Source organism: Phyllopteryx taeniolatus, chromosome 6 (assembly GCF_024500385.1).
Source record: "Phyllopteryx taeniolatus isolate TA_2022b chromosome 6, UOR_Ptae_1.2, whole genome shotgun sequence".
NCBI classification, from domain to species: Eukaryota; Metazoa; Chordata; class Actinopteri; order Syngnathiformes; family Syngnathidae; genus Phyllopteryx; species Phyllopteryx taeniolatus.
The window spans coordinates 29,776,514-29,797,543 of NC_084507.1; the positions used below are offsets into that span (position 1 = coordinate 29,776,514).

The following is a 21,030-nucleotide window of genomic DNA, read 5'->3' on the forward strand; positions in this document are numbered from 1 at the left end:
CATAATACGCAACAAAATTTGGTTGACTTCTTTTGCTTCTTCTCATATCTTGAGTGGTTAACAGATGCATATTAATTGATGTTTACCACAGTGATTAAAATTCAATTGCACTTTCAAATTGTTGAGAGATCCCTGAAGTAAAACAAATTAATTAGGACCATTATTCCTTTGTGGTGCTTTTATTTAACCAGCTGCAGGCAACGATGGCTTTAATTTGCCTTGAACAACAGTCAAACGTCAGTGACGTGCCCTTTTGATCGCTCGCAGTTAGAAAGAAAATGACACCTGAAAGATTTTCAATAGTGTGCGGCGTGAGATGTAATTAGCTCCGATTGGTTCAATTCGTAAAACACCAAAAGGCTGACGGCGAGAGTTCACGCCAATCTTCAATGCGCTTTCTTTTCACAAAGGCGTGACAGTGACAGGAAATCAATGTTTTGAAATGGACCGTTCCTGTTATTAGGTAGACAAATCTGACGTCTGCCTATTCAGACTTTCGACTGGATTTGTTGCGTTTCAGAGGTCACCAACTATGCCGTGGTAATAGTATTAGATGGTGTAGAATAGAGCTGTCACGATCAAATATTTTTAGAATCGATTTCGATTTTTCCATCGATTAATCGACTAATCGGCAAACAATTATTTTTCATCGTTTATTTCAAAAGCATTTTTTCCGAAACTGATTCTAAGCGGAACAGAAGATGAATGAATGAATGAATAAAACCAAATAAAAAGCAAATTAAGCAATATCACGAGAGACAGAGTGATTTGGGACTCACCAACATTTCTGAAACGGAGAGCTACTTCTTGGGTACCGATTAATGCGAAGGAAGGGCTACTACTTTGATATACACTTCTGAGACTGCGTCAGGTTCAAATGACTTTGATTTTTATAATAGACTATTATTTTTGTAATAGATTAAACTGACTGTTATTTTTTCCACAGGTTGATTCTGATTCAGTTTCTGGTTTGGTCCGTAACATGTCAGAAAATGGGCAAAATGTTTTATCATTTTCCTGTAAAAGTAAAGTAAAAGCAGATTTTTGCAAATTTCTTATTGTGATTAAACACAAAGATAATTAGTCTACTTTCATGAAGGACTAAAGAAATCAGAGAATATTTACTGTAGAGAGGTTGAAATGTGAGGATTTGGACAATTTTGGCTCTCAGCAATTAATCAACTATCAAAACAATTAATTCGTTGATAGATTAGTTATCGATTAATCGATTCATTGTGACGCCTCTAGTATGGAATTTTAATGGTATGATAATGTATGAGATATGATACACTATGTATGATGTATGAAACATTCCATTTGATTCAATTCCCAGTAACATTTCCACGTGCAGGGCAAAGCCATCGGCGTCGGCATCGGCTGCATCCTGGGAATGTTCCCTCTGCTCTTCTTCAACGACGACGACAACAAGAAAGACGCCAACAAGGACGCCAACAAGGAGAAGATGCAAATGGGCGCTGCCGCACACGACAACAAGTGATCTGAAGTGAACTTACACTTTGGACCCATGGACCCAAAAAAAATTTAATAAATAAAATAAAATAAAATAACTCAAGATTTAAGATCTTATTGAAGAGCTTCATGAAAGTGAAGCACATGGACGTCTCCTCCAGACATCATCATCATCATCATCATCATCATCATCTTCATCTTGCTGCTCTTCACCACACTAAACAGGCGTCCTTGTTCTCTCCCTGTCGTCACGTTGCGTCACTACAACAGTGGCGGCTTCATTCCATCAATTCCTGACGTGACCCCGAAAGACAAGCCCGCTTGCCGACTCTCCGTGAGACGAGCAACATGCAAATTTGCGTCAAGCGCGTGCAAAGCAAAACGAAAAATCCGGTCACCTGCCACCAGTTCAAAACCACCAATCAGCTGCTACACCTGACAACGATGACGTAACACTGACATATGTCTCGTGTGTCTATAGGACTGAAGGAGATAGATTTGATTTTGACTAACATGGGACTTTAATTTATCATCATGCTTTATGATTTAGCAGCTTAGAAATATCATTTTAAAGACCTCAAATATTTGAAGTATTTAACTTTTTGTTGTTTGTTTTCAATGTTGTTGATATGATGTATTTGTATATATTCCCAAAAAATTATTGAGACAAGCCCCATTATTTGACAAAAAAAAAAAAAAAAGTATACACAGTATCCTGAAATAGTTCACCACAAAACTTTATTGTGTTGTGTGACTGGCAGCAGCTTAATTTTACAATCTCCCATCTAGTGGAAGAGCATTTTAATTGTTCTGCTTGACACTATATGTTTCTGGCATAGATAGATAATGACAATTTTTTTTATTTTTTTTTGTAGTCAATAAATAATTTCTTATGCACTACATTGTTTGTCTACTACACTCTACTGGTTAAAAGTTTTCTGACCACATTATTAGGTACACTCACAACGCTCTCATGAGATCCAATCCAACAGCTGCATGAACAATTATTACCTTACAAAAGATAATAATGCTCACTTTTGTATTAAAAAAAAAAAAAAGTTTATTTTTGTGTAAATGTAATCCGACATCCTACCAAAAAGGTTTCTAATAATTTGTCCCTCTCGTGCAGCTCAATAAATATTAGAAATACTTGTCATTCACAGCTGAGCATTTTTATTATTGTTAACAGATTGTGTACCTGTTTTAAAAAAAAAAAAGAAAAGCAATTTTGCAGTTTTAAAATGTATTTTTTGTTTAATAGTTGACTTTTTGTTTTGCTTCCATTGCCTCTCAAAATGGGAGACTGGTGTGAACTCGATGTGGGTTTTCTCCCTCTACATTCTCCATAGACATCTTTAATTTGTTTATAGCTTCTTTGCTTTACATTTTACTTACCACCTATAGCTCTTCTCTGTCTGTTTTTTTTTTTTTATTTAAGGCTGTTTATTTGTTAACATCCCAAAAGAAACGGTTTGTTTTACCTTTACCTTGGTTGTGATTGTTTGACCTCCACATGGCACATGCATGCACTTGGATACGCCGGTCCTGTTTTTGTTCCTTCAAGTTGACTGAAAGATGTTCTCAGATGAAGTTACAGCTAGACAAAAAGGTGCAAATTCAAGCTTTATTAGTTTGGGAAATAATGTACTACTATGTAAAATAAGATTAACAAAGCACACAAAGTGAGTTGCATGGAAATGACTGTCAGGTTCAGTTTCAACCCTAAGATCAAATAAGAAAGTCGAGTCCCATCCATTTTTACTCTTCTTATGCTGTATTTAACTTTATTTTGGTTGTACTTGATGTCATCTTATTTATAGAGAAGCAACTGTAACATGACTGGAAGAGCACTATTGAATAGGAATTATGATGCGTACACGACAACGGTCTTGACGACTGTTATTTTGTAGGAGCTTTAGAAATGCATGTACCAGATTGTATTATTTGTTTATTTTGAATTTTAGAAGTGGTCATAAACCACATGCTAATCCAAGCATGGGTGTTAAGGATTTCTTTTTCACTTTGATCTGCTTTTATTAAACTCTTAAACATTCAACTGGACTGGACACTCTTTCTAGCTGTGCGGAACGTTTGTTGTCGTAAAAAATGTGCTGATAGAAAACATGCAAGATACAAAATCGGAGTACTCGAGGAAAAGCCCATCAAACACAGGGAGACTGTGTGAACCGCATACAAGATGGCCTGAGCTGAGATTCAAACCCAAAATATCCGAATTGTGAGACAGATGTGCTCACCACTCCATGTGGTCAAGGATGACATTGCCCATACGCTTCAGTTGCTTTACTCCTACCAGCGATAACATGATGCACATTCACACAAGAGCTGCTGCTGGCTCCAATTCACGTCCAAAGCCCTCAAACTGAGAATCCCAACGCTCAAGCTTAAATGTCCCCTTGCTCCTTCATTTGAAACGTTCATTTGCGCCTTTCTCTCTCTTGCTGATGTCACCGATACTGAGGCCACCAAACCGGACCCCCCTCTACGCCTTGAAATTCTGTCCATAAAAGTTATGAACAGAATCGGAATGATGGAGTCCCCAGCGGGAGCGCTCTCCAGCACCCCCTCCAAGGACTCCAAAAAGGGTGGGTACTCTGAACTGATGTTTGGTGCATAGGCACAAACAACAGTCAGGAACCGTCACCCCACCCGAAGGCGGAGGGAGGCTACCCTCTCGTCCACCGGGGTGAACCCCAACGTACAGGCGCCGAGCCAGGGGGCAATAAGTATACCCACACCTGCTCGGCGCCTCTCACCGTGGGCAACTCCAGAGTGGAAGAGAGTCCGACCCCTCTCGAGAGGAGTGGTACCAGAGCCCGAGGCGAGCCCGACTATATCTAGTCGGAACCTCTCGACCTCACACACCAGCTCGGGCTCCTTCCCTGCCAGAGAGGTGACATCTCACGTCCCTAGAGCCAGCTTCTGTAGCCGGGGATCGGATCGGCAAGGTCCCCGCCTTCGGCCACCGCCCTGCTCACACTGCACCCGACCCCCACGGCCCCTTCCACAGGTGGTGAGCCCATGGGAAGGGGGACCCACATTACTCTTTCCGGCTATGCCCGGCCGGGCCCCATGGGTCGCCTTCGAGCCCGACCTCCAGGCCTGGCTCCAGAGTGGGGCCCGCGTCCGGGCAAGGGAAAACATCTTCCTGAATTGTTTGTCATAATAGGGTTTTTTTTGGAGCTGTGCTTCGTCTGGTCCCTCACCTAGGACCTGTTTGCCATGGGTGATCCTGCCAGGGGCGTGAAGCCCCAGACAACTTAGCTCCTAGGATCATTGGGACACACAAACCCCTCCACCACGATAAGGTAACGGCTCAAGGAGGGGATAGTTCAGTCAAGGTAAAACGTCACGTCAATTGAACCGGAAGTAGGGCATTTACACTTTCTTTGCGTGTTATAGATGTTATATAACTCCAGCTACTGCCTTTTAATAAGAGTACAGAATTAAGGTTAAAAACGTTATAAAATGTATCATTTAAAAAAAAGCCGAATAGACACTTCAAATTTAAACAGATTGACTTTTATTTTTGAAGATGTATGCGGAAGTCGTGCTCATCTTGGTGTCGTCTCAGACTGACTTGTGGTTGTGTGGCGGGCGGCGGGAGGAGAAGGAGGAGCACCATTACCGGCCGTGCTTGTCTTCACCGAACCGGGGACTAGTTTGACTAGTCACGGGACCTGACCGATGCGTTTCAGTTAACGTAAATAGCTGCTGTCTCGTTTTAAAAAAACAAAAACAAACAAAAAAGGCAAAAACGACGGCTCGTCTGTTGACAAACATTGTTTAGGATGGGCGAGCGCGTGGGCAATGTGTTTCTAATCACCGGTTCTCAGTGGCTGCTGCCTGTCAGTGAATATTTGGGATTTCCTCTTGAACTGGTAAGAATGCTAACTACTGCTAACACCCACTTATCTCCCCAAAAAGGGGATACTTGTTCTGAAAGACGCGTCGTCGTAATTTAGCAGACTTGCTCCACTTTTATTGAGCCGATTCACCCAATTTCTTTTTAAAATTATTATTATTATAATTTTTTTTTTTTTACGTTTGAAAAGTCTCACATCACACCAGCAAAAAAAAAAAAAAAAAGTCACCAAAAGTATGAATACTAAAATGATGATGGTCTGAGCTCAATTTACTCTCACATTGACTCATTTCAAATCTGAGCTTTGTTAATTGGACACTCAGCTAATATATTCGCAGAAATGACATTTCTGCTGTATTAATGACAACAGGTGGATGCACAGGTTTATCCTACCTTCTGCCATCTAGTGGAAGAGCATTAAATTGTTCTGCTTGTCAATATAAGTAACTGGCATAGATGAACAAAGATGTTTTGGTAATTGATAAGTACTAATTTTTTGGACTAATTACATTAAATTGGATAATTTCCCGCGACCCCACATATGAAACTCTCACGACACACTAGTGAGGAATCACTGATTTCACTTATGTCAATGTAGATGAAGTAAAAAAGAAGTATATGTAAAATATGTAAAAAATATATTTGCATTTATTTTAAAATTTGTAATGAAATTATAATTAACAGAATAACAAATACATTTGATGTGATACAGCTGTGCTCACAAGGTTATATAAACTGACAGATTTTGAAAGATCTGTACCATTCTTTAATGAGAACGAGTGATTGGCAAAACACATTTTAATTTTTAATGGGACACAAATTTAACGACGACTCAGCACAACCCTAAACGAATAAAAAAATGTATAAATGAATTTTAATTGAACAATTTCAGGGGGGAAATAATAATAAAATAATACAACAAAGGACTCTTAATAAGGTAAATGCTCAGTGGGCCAGATTAAAGGTCAGAGCGGGCCTTATGTGGCCCGCAGGCCGAACTTTACCCAAACCAGGTCGTTTTATGCAGATGTAAAAAAAACAAACAAACGAACCCTTTGTAAGTAGTAGGCTGTTTAAAGTGAAAAATGTTAAAAATGTCAAAGTTGTGATAAATATGCGATCTGTGGATCATCATGGTGAACCAGTGATCAGCACCTCTGCCTCACAGTTTGTTGGTTTTGGGTTCGACTGGAATCCAAATGTTAGCACATTCCCCCATGTGCTTGTGTGGCTTTTCTTCGGGTACTCCCGTTTCCTCCCACATTCCAAAAACATGCATCTTGGGTTAACCGAGGACTCGAACCTGCCAGTCGTTGTGAATGTGAGTGTAAATGGCTGCTTTTCTATGATGTGGCCTGTGATTGGCTGGTGACTAGACCATACCAGGATGCACCCAGAGTCAGCTGGGATAGGCTCCAGCTGACCCGTGACCCTAATTAGGATAAGTGCTTTTGAAAATGGATTGATGTGATTGGTTAATGCTTTTGTCAGTACCTTCAGAGCTGCCTTGGTGGGGTTATCAGAGGACACACACAGACAAGAAAAGAAAAAAAAAGTCGTTCACTAAAACAGCAACAGACCTATAGACACAATTTGAATGAAGTGAATTGCATCACACATCGTTTAGTGGTCATTCTTGTTAATTAGTTAGATACAGTACTTTTTGATTATCTTGCACACTCTTCTAAACTTCCTTTACGTGCCATTTAAAGGTGAACTTTTTGGCGTGTCAGCTGTTTGCTCTGTCGTGCGCCTTCTGGTTTCGTCTCTACCTCAGCCCTCGTCGCAGCGATCCCCGCGTGAGGCACGCCGTGGCCACTCTGCTCGGCGTCGCCTTCCTCGTCTTCTGCTTCGGATGGTACGGTAACGAGGATCCTACACACCATGCTCGCCCGCTTGAACTGTAAAGAGTATACAAACGTTTATATGGTCTCCAAACTAAATAGAAATGATTAATATTTAAATCGAAATAGTCCTCCTTTGCAGGTACTCCTCTCACTTCCTGGCGGTGGTGCTTGCGAACTACCTTATCATCATCCAGGCTGACATCAACAATGTCCACAGGTAATGTTATTTTTGTTTGTGCGTTCCATTTCATTCAAACGTGCACATTGGTCACATCACTCATGCGGGGGCCTTTTTGGCCTTTGTAGATTCTAATGAGTACAGTCCAAAACCTCTATCAAAAATGTTGTTTCTCATGTTTTGGAACTCTCGCATAGCTAGAGAGGAGGGCTAACAGATTAGAAACACTTTTCAGTGCAGTTCTGCAACACTGCGAACCACAGCGACTAATAAACATGTTTGCGTTGCAGATAATTTGAATTAACACTCAGTAGGATACATTAGATGAGGAGTCCTCAATTAAAAGTTAAATAGGCCCAATTCAGGTGAATTTCTTTAAGAAATTCTTTAAGGCCTTTAAGAACATTATAATGTCTTGTATGCAAAATAATTCATTTCCAAATATTTAGTTGTCAAATAAATACATATGTATTTCACTATATACTCTATTTATTGCTATATATTTTCGCACTGAATTGGAAGGCCTCACGAAGCATTAAATTGTTATTAATTTAGTATCTATTTATATACTGAGTAGTTTCCGTTGTTGCATTGTTTCTTAACAAACTTTCTCACAATATTTTGGATGTAAAATATCTAATATAACTATTAACAACTAAACAGCTTTAGGTCTCTTTATTCCCCTCGATTTTCTTGCATAGCCTTCTCTCCTCATCTCTTGCCTACCTCACACACACCCACTTGCTCACAATAAATGATTTGATTGGCTGAGTTATGCCCTTTGGGAGGAGTTACAATGCATGTGGTTTGTTTGTTTTTCCTTTGTGCATTCTGTCCAACTCTAATGACTAAAAACGATGACTTGGTTAGAATAAGTCTTTTGTAAATCCCCCAAAACCTTTTTTCCTCTTTTCTTTTTTGCGGGACCCAACCTTAAAAACCCTTAGTGGTGATTTATACCCCTTTTTCAAAAGTTGTTTTGGGTTTAAAAAAAAAAAGACAACCTTTGCAATTACAATGGCCATCAATTAGCTGCAGAGTTTCACCATTCACGGTCCAGTTCATCCACGGTATACGTCTTCCTCTGTCTTATTGAGGAAGTTATGAAGATGCACAGCTATGCAGGTTTAGAATTTGTAATTCCGACAGCCTAGATTTATTTTAGATAGACTGAGCTCTTTTGGTGCTCGACTAGCCCGACCAGTCTGCCGGGGCAACATCCGGGCGCACGGGAGAGCGATGATGATTGACTCGAAGCGCATTCCAGTGCGCTGGATTGTTGCCCTGTTGTAATGCAGCCTGAGTGAAGGAAATGTTGATTAAAAGCATGCCACCAATGTGAAACATGTCTGGCGAAAGTCAACCTGACAGACCAGTCTGTTGAATCAGAAAGACAGTAGAACTTTGTGTCTTTCAAGGGCCTGTTTACCTCTCTGCAGCTCTTGCGGCAATGTACAGTATGTTACGCTTTTCACGCGTATTCATATTTTAAGTATGAAATCAAGCAAGTCAGGTGCAGTTTGTTATGACACTTTTTTTCCTAAGTGGAGGAATACACACAGGAGAAAGCTGCAGTCTGAGTGAGATTGTTGTGTACGGTTTAGTAGCTGTGTAAACCGTGTCTTAAACATACAGCGTTATACAGTACATGTCTTTGCACAGGTCCAGGGCACACTGAGAATACAAGATGAGTCATCACATTTTCGCATAGACACATGGTAAAACCTTTTAACATTACAAGTATCGAGCAGTATCTGACAAATAAGTTAACCACTGTATGCCAACTCAAATGACCTCCGTTGAGCGCGAGGCCTACTGAGGAGGTCGACTTCATCAGCATTTTTAATCTCATCTTTTGTACAAGTGGAAAATGAAATCTGACAACGCATGAAGAAGGTGGCTGTGCAGCGACTTTTCCAAATTACGACATTTGGAGTGTTGAAAATCATCTGCAACATGTTGGTAGCGTGTGTCGGTACTGTATCGTTAATCGTTTGCTTCTACATTCGTGTGCGAACATGTTCTACTTTGTCATCATCATCACAGCTGATCAGCAATTGATTTCCAGTGGCTGTCGGACCTCTGACCAGAACAAAATCCTTTTCTCTCCAAGGTATTCCATGGTGATGGCGATGGGATACCTGACTGTGTGCCAAGTGAGCAGAGTCTTCATCTTTAAATATGGAATACTGTCCACTGACTTCTCTGGGTGAGAAAACGGTCTTTGCCACACCTTTACTCTGACATTCCATTCGTAATTGCACTTCATGTGTTATCAGTTAACTTTTCTGCAGTGTGCTCTGCATGCTTGCACAGTCACCATTGATACAACCTTCAGTAAATACATTACAGCTGATTAAAACAAAAAAAGAGGTAGTGTGTGTGTGTGTGTTCTTTGTGGTGTGACTTTGTCCAAGCAGGTACCGTTCACGCTGTCTCCCGGCAACTGGTCCAATGTTAGGTTAGAAAGCAAAGGCACTTCTGAGTCTATGCGCAGTTAAATGAGCTTGTTACGCACTTTTTGGTGGACTCAATAGAGATTCAGAAAAAGCAAAACAAAACAACAAGCAACACAGGAGGGCGTTTTAGCTCAGTCGTGCTTCATTATTAAACAGAGGTGGGAGGAGGTCACACGTGTGCAAGTCATAAGTAAGTCATAACTTGTCTTAAGTTTCAATCAAGTCCCAAGTTACTTTTGCAAATATCAAGCAAGTCAAGCGATATCTTAGTTTGAGCAAGTCATACGCAAATCAGCTCATACAGTATATTTGCACATTAGCCACTTCACACTCAGTATTTGTATGTTAAATCGCTGTACATTAATTCTTTGTTGTTTTTTTTTTCTTTTCCATGGTCCTAAACCAGTCTCCGTATTGTCTATTACTTTGTCTTCACAATTGAGAGCAGAACTGACATCAAACTTAGTTAATGTTTGACCAGCTATTTGTGAGCTAAACTATGAACTATGACATAAGGTAGCTCTCCAGTCTTTGGGTTTTATAGTGACGGATGAAGTTGAATGTCATAGTTTTGTCTCTTAGGGCATGGAAGTGGTCGCAACTACACTAGTTGCTATCAGAATCTAGACATTTCTAAGACAGTCCGTCCGGTGTTGGCGTCAGAGCACATCCATTAGGATAGCGCGCGGGAGCACATTCTGTGGTGAAATAAGCACGTGCACACATGTGACATTAAGCATTCTAAACTGGTGTGCCACAGCGGGCATTAGCTTAGCTTTAGAAGAGTGAAGGCAGCGAGTCTCGGTATTTTCTATGTGCGACGTGTCCTTCCACTCGCTTGCGCATTTTCTGGTTACGTCTCTCAAACGCCATTTGAACCAACTTGGCCTTTTATTTTTTGCCGCACTATGCACCTGTGGTTTGAAAACTTCTTTTTTAGAGTGGAGAATGTATTCTCACAAATGAGGCGCCAAATGGTAGCTTAGGTTTCAAAACAGTCTGCTCTTGGCGTGGACACCAGATGTGTGTACACAGTACAGTATGGGACGGGACTGTATGCAAATGATCAACACTGTTTTTCTTTTCTTTTTTTGCTCATCTCATTGTTAGAAGCTTAACTAAATCGCTTAGCACATGGATTGTAAATATATGAAGTTATGTCATGAAGAGGCTACACTGCAGGGCGCGCAGGAAGGGGGGACATGATAACTCATTTGACAACGACACTGACGCTGCAACATAGCACACTGGAGGGTCGCCATGTTCGCGAGCACTACATGAAAAAATACATTTTGCTGAGTGCAGTTACACCTCTAAATGTTGGAGGCTGACTTTGCTGGTGAGCGTAGTTGTCGTGGGAATGAATTTGTTGGCAGCCTCCCATCACTCCACATGACTCTGGGGATGAGCAGCTAGACCTGCACTCAGCAGTCCGCCCGTTGACCGTTTTAAAGTTGAACAGATGATGATGGTGAATCACAAAGAGGATTTTCACTGGTTACTGTAAAATAAAATACACTCCTCCAGCACAAGGTTATGATGAAATTCGTGTGATATAACACATATAACGTGTTAGGTTTGCCTTCTGTGCTTTGCTCAGGCATTGCGCTGATGCCTCATGTTGCTTTCAGTGGGTCATAATACTGAGTGAGACTAAATTGTAGAGGTCACACTGGCGTTCAGCCTGAAAATGTCTGTCGAGAGCCAACTACTAACTCTGTTCAGTGCTGGCACTGCCAGCCTCTTTGTGCACACAATGCAACGCACACGTACTGTACATACACAGACGCACATGCAGCCTCTCACCAGCTTAAATTGAAATGTAAACTTGCAGTTATGGCTTGGTTGCAATATTGTGGTGTTAACGTTTGTCTTTGTTGCCATTAATGCTGTTTGACTGCTCAAGATTTTGACTGCTTAAATAGTGTCAAACAATAAATAGAGGCAATGAATGGTTTGTCCTATATCACATAATATAAAGTTATATTTTCTGCTCAGGCCACTGATGATAGTGATCCAGAAGATTACCTCACTTGCATTCCAGCTCCATGACGGTAAGAACACACACACACCTACGCACATTTACACACTTACGCACACGTCCCTTTGATGTGATATTAAGTAGTAATTTAATAATGGAATTAAGAACCGACAGATTGTGAGATGTTGAAAATCGTCACGTTTGAAACAATGATACTGATAAAATACAAAAATCGATTTTTAATTCCAGGTATGTGTAAGAAAGGTGAAGAGCTGACCTCAGAACAGAAGGTGCTTGCAATAAAGTAAGTTTGCATACAGTTACTGCATTTGGAAGAAGTAAAGTAAGTTTCTTTAAGGATGGTGACATTCTAATATTGGTGCAAAGGAGGTATGGAGGAGTTGTGCTGTGTGGTCACAAAATGTTCGCTACCAGTGTGACAGTAAGCCCGTCATCATACAAACTAATCAGTTGTAGAAGAGGTAAACGGTTGGATGACAGCCGCTCTTAGACCACCATTAACTAGTTTGCAAGTGGAATGTTAACAAGATATACATGTTTTCGTCTGCAACCTTTCGAGCCTGTTTCATCCCTGTCCCAACATTGGCATTGCTGGTATCAAACAGATCCACGACTTTCTTGAATTTGTTGAACTCAATATTGATGGAAGATATTTTTCAACGAATTTCATCTTATTTTAAGAATGAATCACTTTCTCTCTCCCTTTAGCTAAGAAGCACAAGGACACGGACATGCAGACACGGTGAATAGTTTGTTCATATAAATAGCATGCTGCCGATTTAGGAACATTGCATGGGAAAGATTACATGGCAATAAATCCATGCACACAATTATAACAAACAGTTCAATTGTTTTCAGGCTGCTGACATAATGGCATCATTACAATGTGTCCTATAAAGTTGGGTATCATTTAGATTTACAAACCTCTGCCATTCTGCTACTTCCTCATCAGTGCCTCTACAACTCTTCACAAATTTCAATCAAAATCAATCATGTTTGTTTGTTAGTTTTATAGTCACATTTTGTCATTTGTAAATTCACACTTTTATGAACTCCCTTTTCATCAAGGAATTGTTTCAAATCCAAATAGCATGTCCCCTTGCACCTGAAGTGCTCGCATTGTTAAAACCTTTTTTGTTTTTGTTTGTTTTTTTGTCTTTGTTCACTGTGCAGTGTGAGACCTTCTCTCATCGAATACCTGAGTTACAATCTCAACTTCCTGAGCGTGTTGGTGGGTCCGTTCAATAACTACAAAGACTACATGGACTTCATCGAGGGCACACACATTAGCTGCAGGCTCAGGCGACACTCAAGCACGTGCAATGGCAAGAACGGCGACCATAAAAGTCCAGACCCGTCACCTCTGGTAACATTCTACATTCATATCTTGCATTCTCGCTCTCCCTCATCACAAATCGTGGGCTCTAATAACCAAGATCCTAAGTTATTACGATTCTAAGGGCCCATGACTGACGTGGAAGTGGTGAGGGCCAGAGTGATATTTTTCTCAGGGCTCCAAATTCCTGGCAGCAGCCCTGGCTAAAGACAATCGAAAAAAACATTCATTCTCGAGATGACTCACAAACTTCATGTATCAGAGTAAATAGAGACATCAGCCTTAACAAAACTACACAGAATAGATATAAATAGTGTAACAATCATATTTTTTTTGTACCAACAAAGTAGGACAATGTAACCTTGGTAAAGTCATCTTCATGTCAGAGGTCCAAGAATTCTGGGATTTTTAGCCCCACTGATGTTGGTTTTGATTGTGCGCCTGAGAATTTTAGTCGCCAGTGCAGTCATCTTGATGCCTCAGGACAGGTCCAAAATTATTTACATATTCATATGCTGTGCATTCATTTTGAAATCCTCAGTTAAAGAGTTATTGATTTTTGTTTTTTAAACCCCCAATGTGCATCAATTTACCATGAATGAACATTCTTTTTTTATATGTAACATCCAAAATTTTTTCCCCAAATGATTTCAGAATTTTGTTTCGTCAATTTGACGAATATATAGTTAACTATATATATATATGTATATATATATAGTTAGCTATATATATATATATATATATATATATATATATAGCTAACTATATATATATATATATATATATATATATATTTATTTTTAGGTTTTAATGAAATACCTTTTATTTACAACGTAATTGCTCAAGTTTCAATGTGCAATTTAACTATTAAATTATGCATATTCTTACACTACATATTGGGTATATTATAATTCATTTTATTGATATACAATAACTAAATATTATACTTCCCACTTGTCGATCATTTTAAAAATATTACATGAGTCCATATTTATTAATTAGTCCATATTTATATTTAATTAGTCCATATTTATTACCATTTACAAAAACCTTTTTTTCCTTTTTGTGTTCGATTTAGATTTTTTTTTAAATCCCTCAATGCTGCTCTGTTTTTGTTTCTTGTTGGTTGTAGATACAGCCATACCTTGACTGACGAGTGCCCCAACTTATGAGTTTGGCAACGTGAAAGCTGTTGCAGTTTTTAATTTAAAACAGTAATATTTTTCTTAAAAGCATCTGACTAACGTTGGTGTTTTTTTTGTTTTTGTTGGAGGGCTGGAACAGATTAATGACATTTCATTTCAATGGGGAATATTGATTTGATATACAAATATTTTGAGGTGCAAGCGGAACGAATGAAACTATTGCTACTGTGATAACTTAATTTGCATCACGAAATTAACAAATATATTTAATACAGTTTTGTCTTTATGAGGCAGCCCAAGGGCGCCTGTGGCTAGCTCATCTGCCACAGGTTCTGGTTTTGTTTTCCTTCCACATTCCCAAAAAACTGGCATGTTAAGTAATTGAAGGCTCTAAATTGTAGGCGTGAATGTGAATTGTTTCTCTTTGGATCATTCTGCTTTCATTTTGTGTGTGTGTGTGTGTGTTTATTGTGTCCATCGTCTCCACAGAATGCTGTGTGTCAAAAGTTGCTGGTGTGCTGCGGCTGCATGCTCTTCTTCCTCACCATCACACGGTCCTTGCCCATAAAATACAACGTCCAGCCCCACTTTGTCAGCCACACCCCCTTCATCACGCGACTCACCTACGCTTTCTTTTCCATTCAAGCTGCCCGACCCAAATTCTACTTTGCCTGGACACTAGGTGAGCAACATAGTTTGGGGTCGCATTTTTTGGAAAATTCAATCTCGAGGATAGTTTGACTTGGCACCCCGACATTTGATTGGCATGTCAACTGTGAGTAGTTTCACAAAGCCACGTCCAAAAACACGTAGAACGTCTGCCGTTTTGGTTTGAGTTTGAGGGTCATTTCCTGGTCTTGTTCAAAGCCAAATTTGTCCTAGAGATTTTGTAATTAGTTTGGTTCTTTTGTTGATAAGCTCGGGGGAGAGTCAATGATCAGACCAAGAAATAAGTTAAATGTTGTATTAAGCAAATAGCAGCCATACAACAAATGGTAGCGTGCACTGGAGATCATTCCATGAGTCTCACCTGAAGATCTGGTCATCTTCCAGGCTCAGTCTTATTAGTCTTACTCTGTCCATTAAGTGTGGGGGATCTGTTATCTTGAAAGCATTGCTTTCAGTCAGAAAGTGCGTCGCAACCTTTGCTACTACAAAGTATGACGATAGTTGCTCAAGTGGGATAAAATGTTGCTTGTGATATTCCATTAGCAAAAATATAATATCAAACAGTTTTTCTGTTTGCAAATTTGAACCATATGTAGCCGATAGTTGGGCAATACTAAATTAATTAAAAAAGCAAATATTCTGTAATGTGTCCCGTTATGAGATTCCTAGTTTCAACGCCACTTCACAATGTGTATACTCCCCTCAAATCATGCATCATGCTCACCTCTTTTACGCGTCCTGACAGGCTTGAGGGTGTGAGAGACTGCTCACTGCAGTTTGCAGCTTTAGTCTTAAACTAGCTTTTCGTTCTTCTGTGTCTTATGTCAGGTGATGCCATCAACAACGCTGCCGGTTTTGGTTTCTCCGGGATGGATGAAAATGGAAAAGCTTCCTGGAACCTCCTCAGTAACCTGAACATCGTGGGGATTGAGGTACCATCCATTTCCTTCAGCCTGCAATTCAAACATGGGGCAGACATTTCAATAAATAATCCAGTTTACTAATTTGTCTTTTTCAGACAGCAACCAGCTTCAAGACTTTCATTGACAACTGGAACATACAAACTGGAAATTGGCTTAAAATGTAAATACAGCAGATCCCCCTTTATCGCGGAGAGATTTTCCAGACCGACCCATGTGGAAAATTTGCGATCGAGAGAGACCGTTTACCTCTCCCACATGCTTTAAACACATTCAAATTTAGTAAAACACACTTCAACACTTTTTCAAGTATTCCTTAGCTTCTCTTCTCACTCAGTCACTGCAATAATTTTGTATAACTTTGAGGGGGGGGGGGGGGGGAAGATTCTTATTCGCTTGGCTCCCAAATTAGGCAAGTTGTGGTTGTCTCAAGCTGTTTGGTAAACTTCCAGATGTTTACTTTAAAACTCACACACAAAAACAAGCGTATTGTCACTCTGCTCTGTGGGAATGATAACTATTACTGGAGCTTACGGTAGTTTGGGACCTTCTTTGCCTCTTCTTGCTCTTAATTATGTTGTATCTACATCCAATAGACTTGAATGCTGCGCGGCACGTTGCGGCACAAAATCTTAAGAATTCTTCAAAATCTCAATTCTACTCAAAACTAATCGGATTACTCTTACAATAAGACTCATCATCTAAAACCATTTTCTCTTATTTCAAGCGAATTTCAACTTGAAATAAGTGGAAAAAAATGCCAGTGGAAGTAAGAAAAAAGAATTTAGCTCACTGGCACGAAAGACAAGTTACTTGTTTACCTGAGGAGTCTTGGTTTAAGTGTCGTCAGATTAGTTTTGACCACAAATAAAACAAATATTCTTGGTAAGGTTTTGGGTTGTTGCAGTGGAACACTAAAGGTGAACAAATCTACATTCACAGTTTTCTGTATTGCGTAGAAAGAAACCCATAACGATCGCTTGAAAATTTGTGAAAATTGCGGGGGTGCGAGCAATTAATATACTGTAGCGCGGGGTGACTGATGCATATGCTTTCACTTAATAAGACACGTCATTGTAAATTTGCTGCCTTTTTCCCGCCACTCATCACCAGGGTGTGTTACGACCGAGCGCCGCGACACCGCTTAGCCTTGACCTTCATCTTGTCTGCCTTGTGGCACGGCGTTTACCCAGGGTACTATTTCACCTTCATCACCGCCATCCCGATCACGCTGGCAGCACGAGCTGTGAGTTGAGTAAATTCGCACAAGCACGCAGAAGTGAAACCGTTGTATATATTAATCACCGTCCGTCTTTGCCCACAAGGTACGAAAGTCGTTCCGTCATCATTTCCTGGGCTCCAGAGGTTTAAAGCTGGGTTACGACATCTTGACGTGGGCGTCCACCCAGTTGGCCATCTGCTACACTATCATGCCCTTTCTACTCTTGGCAGTAGAACCCACCATGGTCTATTACAGGTGCCTTTAACTCATCATCATTATTATTTTGGCCTCTAATTCGGCCAGTGAATCGCCACCTGTTTGCCATTCACAACTTCACCTATTCATGTTTTTTTCCCCCTGTGGAATCTATCGTCAGCTATATTTGGAAACATTCACCTACTTACAGTGCTGTGACAAAGTATTGGGCCCCCCCCCCCATTCAAATTCTTACATTTTAGCATAGTTTCCCCACTTTCTTTAAGATCATCAAACAAATGTAAATATAACAGATATAACCCTAGTGAACGTAAAATGCTGTTTTTAAATGGTGGTTTCATTTATTAAGGGAAAGAAACTACTCAGTTACCTGGCCCTGTGTGGAAAAAGTAATGGCCCCCTAATCCTAATAACAGGTTGGGGCATCCTCAGCAGCAACAACTGAAATCAAGCGTTTTCTAGAACTGGCAAAGAGTCTTTCACATCTCTTTGGAGATATTTTTGGCCAAGTCTTCCTTGCAGAATTGTTTGAATTCAGCAAAAAATGAGGGTTTTGGAGCATGAATGGCCTTTTTTAAGGTCATGCCACTGCATTTCAATCTGATTCAAGTCTGGACTTTGACTAGGCCACTCCTTTGCTTTTTTTTTTTTTTTTAAGCTATTCAGAAGTTGACTTGTTGTTGTTGTTTTGGATTGTTATCCTGCTGCAGAACCCAAGTGCGCTTCAGCTTGTGGTCACATTCTCCTTCAGGATTTTCTGTTAGACCAGAATTCATAGTTCCATCAATCACAGCAAGTTGTCAAGGTTCTGAAGAAGCAAAGCAGCAGCCCAAGACATCACATGACCACCACCATGTTTGACTGTTGGTATGATGTTATTTTTCTGAAATGCTGTGCTACATGAACCCCAGATCTAACGAGACACACACAATCCGAAAACTGAGGCAAGGGAGGTATGCAGTTCTTTAGAAGTTGTCCTGAGTTCCTTTGTGGCCTCCTGGAAGAGTCAGTGCTGTTCTCTTGGGGTAATCTTTGTAGGCCGGCCACTCCTGGGAAAGTTAACCACTGTTCCATGTTGTCTCCATATGAGGTTAATGGCTCTCCCTATGGTTCGCTAGAATCCTAAAGCTCTAGAAATGGCTTTTGTAATTCTTTACAGAGTGATAAACGTCAATTACTTTATTTCTCGACTGTTCTGGAATTTCTTTATATCGTGTCATGTTGTTGCAGCTTTTTTTTTTTTTTAGATGTTTTGTCTGACTTGAGTTTGTCGGAACAGATTGTGAATAAGTGATTTCTTCATTGAACAGTTCTGGAGGTAATCAGGCTTAGGTGTGATCAGTGAAAATTAACCAAAAATTGTGACGAAGCCACAATTAATTCATGATTTAACATATGGGAGGAATTTGTTTTCCCACACAGGGACAGGTAACGGAATGCTGTTTTTTCCTAAATAAATGATATGACAATTTCTCCCAAAGCTGATCATTCATTACTTATGCGTACGCATGTTTTGTGGAGGTCCTAGTTAATATGTTGGCAGAGAACGAACAAATTCAAGCACGAACAAATTGATGACTCAGATTTGTGTGTCAAATGTGCGCATGCATGATTTAATCACAAATTTATGCGCACTGTTAGCGAATGACGCCCATTGTGTCTGTGTTTTACTGTTCTCCCAGCATTCAATAAACGAACAACTGTGGCTTTCATTTCCCCACATGCCAGGGCATTACAGTAATGTAAAAAAAAAATCTGAAAAAAGAGCGGGGCTGCAAACGATCCCTGTAAAACCAAGTTAAAAAGTCCATTTTAATAGCTATACTTGGAGCAATTCTCCCCGTTTGACACAGCGACTGAGTCTCTGTGTGTGTGTGCGTGCGTGTGTGTGTTGCAGGTCCATGTACTTCCACGTGCACATCATCAGCATCCTGGCTGCGCTTGTCCTGCACCCCAATGTCAAAAGCAAAGCCGCCGCCACAAAGACGCCCGCACGCGCCCCCTCCGCCCAGTGTCTGCCTGTCCTCTGTAACAACAATGACAAAACACACTGAAGCCTCCTCCAGATCCCCAAAAAGGCTTTCATGCAAACAAAAAAGAAGAAAGTACAGTACGTAATGTTTTTTTGTTTTTGTTTTTTTTATGATTTGAAGACAGAACAGTCTTTGAACGGACATCATGAGCCGGGATTGTGTTGCCAATACATCTGACAGAAGGTCTTTATTGACAACAGTGTGGACTAGACTGGAGGTTGCCTGTCTCTGGGTGCGATTCGAGCCAGCGCAGTGGGAGTGTGAAGGCAAATACCGCAAGTAATACTCAGAAGCAAGACACTGGAGTACAAATATGCACACTGTGGCTGTGATGGCACACAAAGGTTGTCGTTGTGTCGCTGGAGCTCCATTACCCACAATCACCAGACACTCCCGTTGTGTGTGTATAAGTGTGCGTGCGTGCCTGTGTGGCGCAAACAAAACAAGTGAAACTAGCGTGATGGTTTAAAAAAAGAAAAGGCGAATGGTGCTCGATGCCCAAGATAATAGGATAACAGGAAACAGTACAGTAGCATAGTCGGCCCCAGTGTTCATTAAAAAAAAAAAAACAAGACAGGTTTTATTCATAAAAACTATATTTAATGATTTTAATACCCCGTTACATTATACACAGTTTGAACTCTTAACACTACGCTTAGAGGACAAATTAAAAAAAAAATTCAATGTTTAAAATGTTTTTAAATGAATTGAAAATTAAACCTACACACAAAAGTTTAAAAATAAAGAGCTCTTAAAGATTAAATGCAAGTAGATTGTACTTACAATTTAAGTACAACTGATCTAAAGCATAACTACAATCCACCCAAGACACTGATACCACAATTTCTTTACCATTTCAAAATCGTAAAAATGTATGCAAAAGATCTATAGCCGCACAGAATGAGTACAGATGAATGCTCATTTAAAAATTAGATTTAAAAAATCCCTTCACTCTATCACTATATCGCAGGGTGTGTTAGGCATTGTGTCACAATCGGCCACAAGTTTCGGTGTTCAAATGGGATGTGCACAAGGCAAACCTCGGAAAATGTTTTCAGTTTCTCCAAGGAATTCCAAACGTCTCCTCACGTGGCATGTTGGTGTCCACAGTTGGACTTGTGAATGCAAAGTATGTATTGTTTGATGCGTTTGTTCCTCTTTGTTTGAACGGAGTTGCTCCAAGAAGTTCAGATTTTTTTTTTTTTTTAAACCACATTCCATCTACGTTCAGAAGTAATCATTTGAAACACTTAAAATATAATCACACTTTGAGGAAAATGCCGAGAAAGTTAAGCTATCGTTCCCCTTTGGAATATATATTAACTTATATTGCGGTAAATGTAACATGGCGAAGACAAAAGTGCAGGTAAAATGTTGACTCTGGAATTCACAAATGTTTACACTGATTTATGTTTAGTTAACAATTTCATGAATTGCTACTATTTATTGACCTCTAGCAATTTTTAATGGAGGGGGTGGTGGAAAACAGGATTCAGCGTTGCTACTGAAAACGTTGCCTAGGGGAGTCGAGACCGATTTGAAGGGTTTGCGTACGTTTGTGTGTTGTTGGTTGTGTTTTTCTTTTTTTTTTTTCCCAATGGAGAATGTGTGTCAATGCATGCGATACAAATGGATGGGTACAATGTAATC

General features: G+C 40.0%; 2 protein-coding genes across 4 annotated transcripts in view; both read left to right on the forward strand.

Annotated features, from left to right (window-relative positions):
- Positions 1-3,526, forward strand: part of LOC133479115 (transmembrane protein 65-like) — a 29,224-nt gene extending 25,698 nt beyond the window's left edge. The window contains exon 8 of the mRNA XM_061775635.1: positions 1,352-3,526. Within this exon, the coding sequence (XP_061631619.1) occupies positions 1,352-1,498 (147 nt within the window). The 3' untranslated portion in view covers positions 1,499-3,526. The remainder of the gene's footprint in view (positions 1-1,351) is intronic.
- Positions 3,527-5,063: 1,537 nt separating this feature from the next.
- mboat1 (membrane bound O-acyltransferase domain containing 1) lies at positions 5,064-19,998 on the forward strand. 3 transcript variants are annotated; one of them, XR_009789107.1, is made up of 14 exons: positions 5,064-5,369; positions 7,066-7,211; positions 7,340-7,417; positions 9,492-9,587; positions 11,836-11,891; positions 12,068-12,122; positions 13,013-13,205; positions 14,810-15,002; positions 15,818-15,921; positions 16,008-16,072; positions 17,023-17,155; positions 17,235-17,386; positions 19,245-19,457; positions 19,581-19,998. XR_009789107.1 is itself a non-coding variant. In XM_061777445.1 (13 exons), exons 1-13 carry the CDS (start codon positions 5,280-5,282, stop codon positions 19,399-19,401), a joined length of 1,518 nt encoding a protein of 505 aa, XP_061633429.1. In that variant the 5' UTR covers positions 5,064-5,279; the 3' UTR covers positions 19,402-19,998. The 3 variants fall into 3 exon arrangements, 2 of the variants coding, with proteins under 2 accessions (XP_061633429.1, XP_061633430.1); XM_061777445.1 differs by having other exon boundaries at positions 19,245-19,998; XM_061777446.1 differs by lacking the exons at positions 5,064-5,369; positions 7,066-7,211 and adding an exon at positions 7,223-7,256 and having other exon boundaries at positions 7,327-7,417; positions 19,245-19,998.
- Positions 19,999-21,030: the final 1,032 nt, after the last annotated feature.

What these genes read in the sequence shown, in the direction of transcription:
- mboat1 (XM_061777445.1), top strand. Translation starts at nt 5,280, where the DNA reads ATGGGCGAGCGCGTGGGCAATGTGTTTCTAATCACCGGTTCTCAGTGG. An exon ending in TCACGCTGGCAGCACGAGCT is followed by an intron (nt 17,156 to 17,234) that starts GTGAGTTGAGTA and finishes TTTGCCCACAAG; the next exon opens with GTACGAAAGTCGTTCCGTCA. An exon ending in CCCACCATGGTCTATTACAG is followed by an intron (nt 17,387 to 19,244) that starts GTGCCTTTAACT and finishes TGTGTGTTGCAG; the next exon opens with GTCCATGTACTTCCACGTGC.